Below are 1,418 nucleotides of genomic sequence, written 5' to 3'. Positions count from 1 at the left end.
TAGAGTCTGCATGGCTTCATTTCAACATTTGCCTTTAAGCCTGTCATTTCTTCGAAATTTATTCTTGTGCATCGCGTACAAGATGGATCAACTTTATCTGTATTTTCTTTCTCTGTGACTCTCCAGTTGTCCCAACACTGCCTATTACAAGTTTGTCTTCCTCCTGCTGACTGGGAGATGGATGTGCAAACACTGTTCCCTCATATACGCATTCATCCTGAAAGTACTGCCTGAATGAAAGGCTGCTGTGTGCCCTGAGTGTCCCCTGGGGCCCTGTGGAGGTGGACTCTGCCTCCTGGTTCTCTGCCCATTTGTGTCCTAACCGAAACACCTCCCAGCAAGGTTCCCGAGCTGTAGTGGCTGAGCCTCCCTCGTGCCTGGCACAGGCTGGGACCCACTCCATTCTCTCAGACCATACAAACTGCACCCACTGCAGGCACCATCCAAAGGGGGGGGGAGTCAGGGGAAGGGTGGGGGCTGCACTCTGTCCACCATCAAGAACTGACTTTCTGCTGGGGGGTACATTAAATAAATCAGCCCAGGGTGCTCAGTGAAGACCTGGGAAGTGTCTCCCAAGTTATGGGACCCTGACATGGCTGGGGGATGGTTACCCCTCTGCCTAGGACAATGTCTCTAGAGAGCCTGTTTTTTCCTGTTTGTTACCCCATCCTCCACCCCTGCACCCGTTTCATGTACAGGGACCCAAACACCGGTGCAGCGATGGCTGGAGGCAGTGTGGGGGACCCACGAAAACCTCTGACTTCATCACCACCTCTACCCCTGCCCCCACCCAGGAAAGCCCACACGACGCAGCGGCAGCCCCTTGGGCCAGGAGGACAAACACACATGCCCCTAGGGTGGCGCAAACGCTTCCCTCGGACCTGCCCAGACAGCCCAGCCTGCTATGCCGGTTGGTCAAACTCTCCAGAACCTTGCTGTCTCCAGCGGTCCCCGCATCCTCCACTCCTACGGCTCCCACTGGGCGGTCCCTGACCGGTGGCTCCCCCTTGCCTCCAGGGCCCGACAGCGCCAGTGGGCACCTACCGACCCGACTGCATTCTTCTCCGCCCGCAGCAGCGCGGGCCCCAGCACCCAGCAGGGCTAACACTCCATCCTCCAGGTGCCAAGAGGGTCTGTCTGCATGTGTCCCACCGCACCTCTCCTTCCTCCTCTACCTCACCCCCAATCTCCGGAGAGGCTCAGAGTGGGTAAAGTGGGTCCCTGCGCCCTGTGCCGCCCTGATGCCGGGGGAGTGGGGGGGCCGCGGCCCGCTGTGTCTGCACCTGCGGGCTCCGCGCCTTTCTTCAAGGCTCAGCTGGGTGCTCGGCGGCGCAGGCCGAATCAGGTGGGCGCAGGTGGGGCCGAGCAGGTGGGCTTGCGGGCCGAGCACGTGGGCGCAGGTGGGGCCGAGCCGGTGA

General features: G+C 60.2%; 1 protein-coding gene across 1 annotated transcript in view; it reads left to right on the top strand.

Moving 5' to 3' along the window:
• The first annotated feature begins 1,241 nt into the window (after window positions 1–1,241).
• Window positions 1,242–1,418, top strand: part of KCNQ1 (potassium voltage-gated channel subfamily Q member 1) — a 323,222-nt gene continuing 323,045 nt past the window's right edge. Inside the window, exon 1 of the mRNA XM_019667315.1 lies at window positions 1,242–1,345. Coding sequence (XP_019522860.1) covers window positions 1,242–1,345 — 104 coding nt within the window. The remainder of the gene's footprint in view (window positions 1,346–1,418) is intronic.

The sequence above is a fragment of the Hipposideros armiger genome, unplaced genomic scaffold (assembly GCF_001890085.2).
Source record: "Hipposideros armiger isolate ML-2016 unplaced genomic scaffold, ASM189008v1 scaffold_494, whole genome shotgun sequence".
NCBI classification, from domain to species: Eukaryota; Metazoa; Chordata; class Mammalia; order Chiroptera; family Hipposideridae; genus Hipposideros; species Hipposideros armiger.
This window is presented reverse-complemented; position numbering and strand designations above follow the sequence as displayed.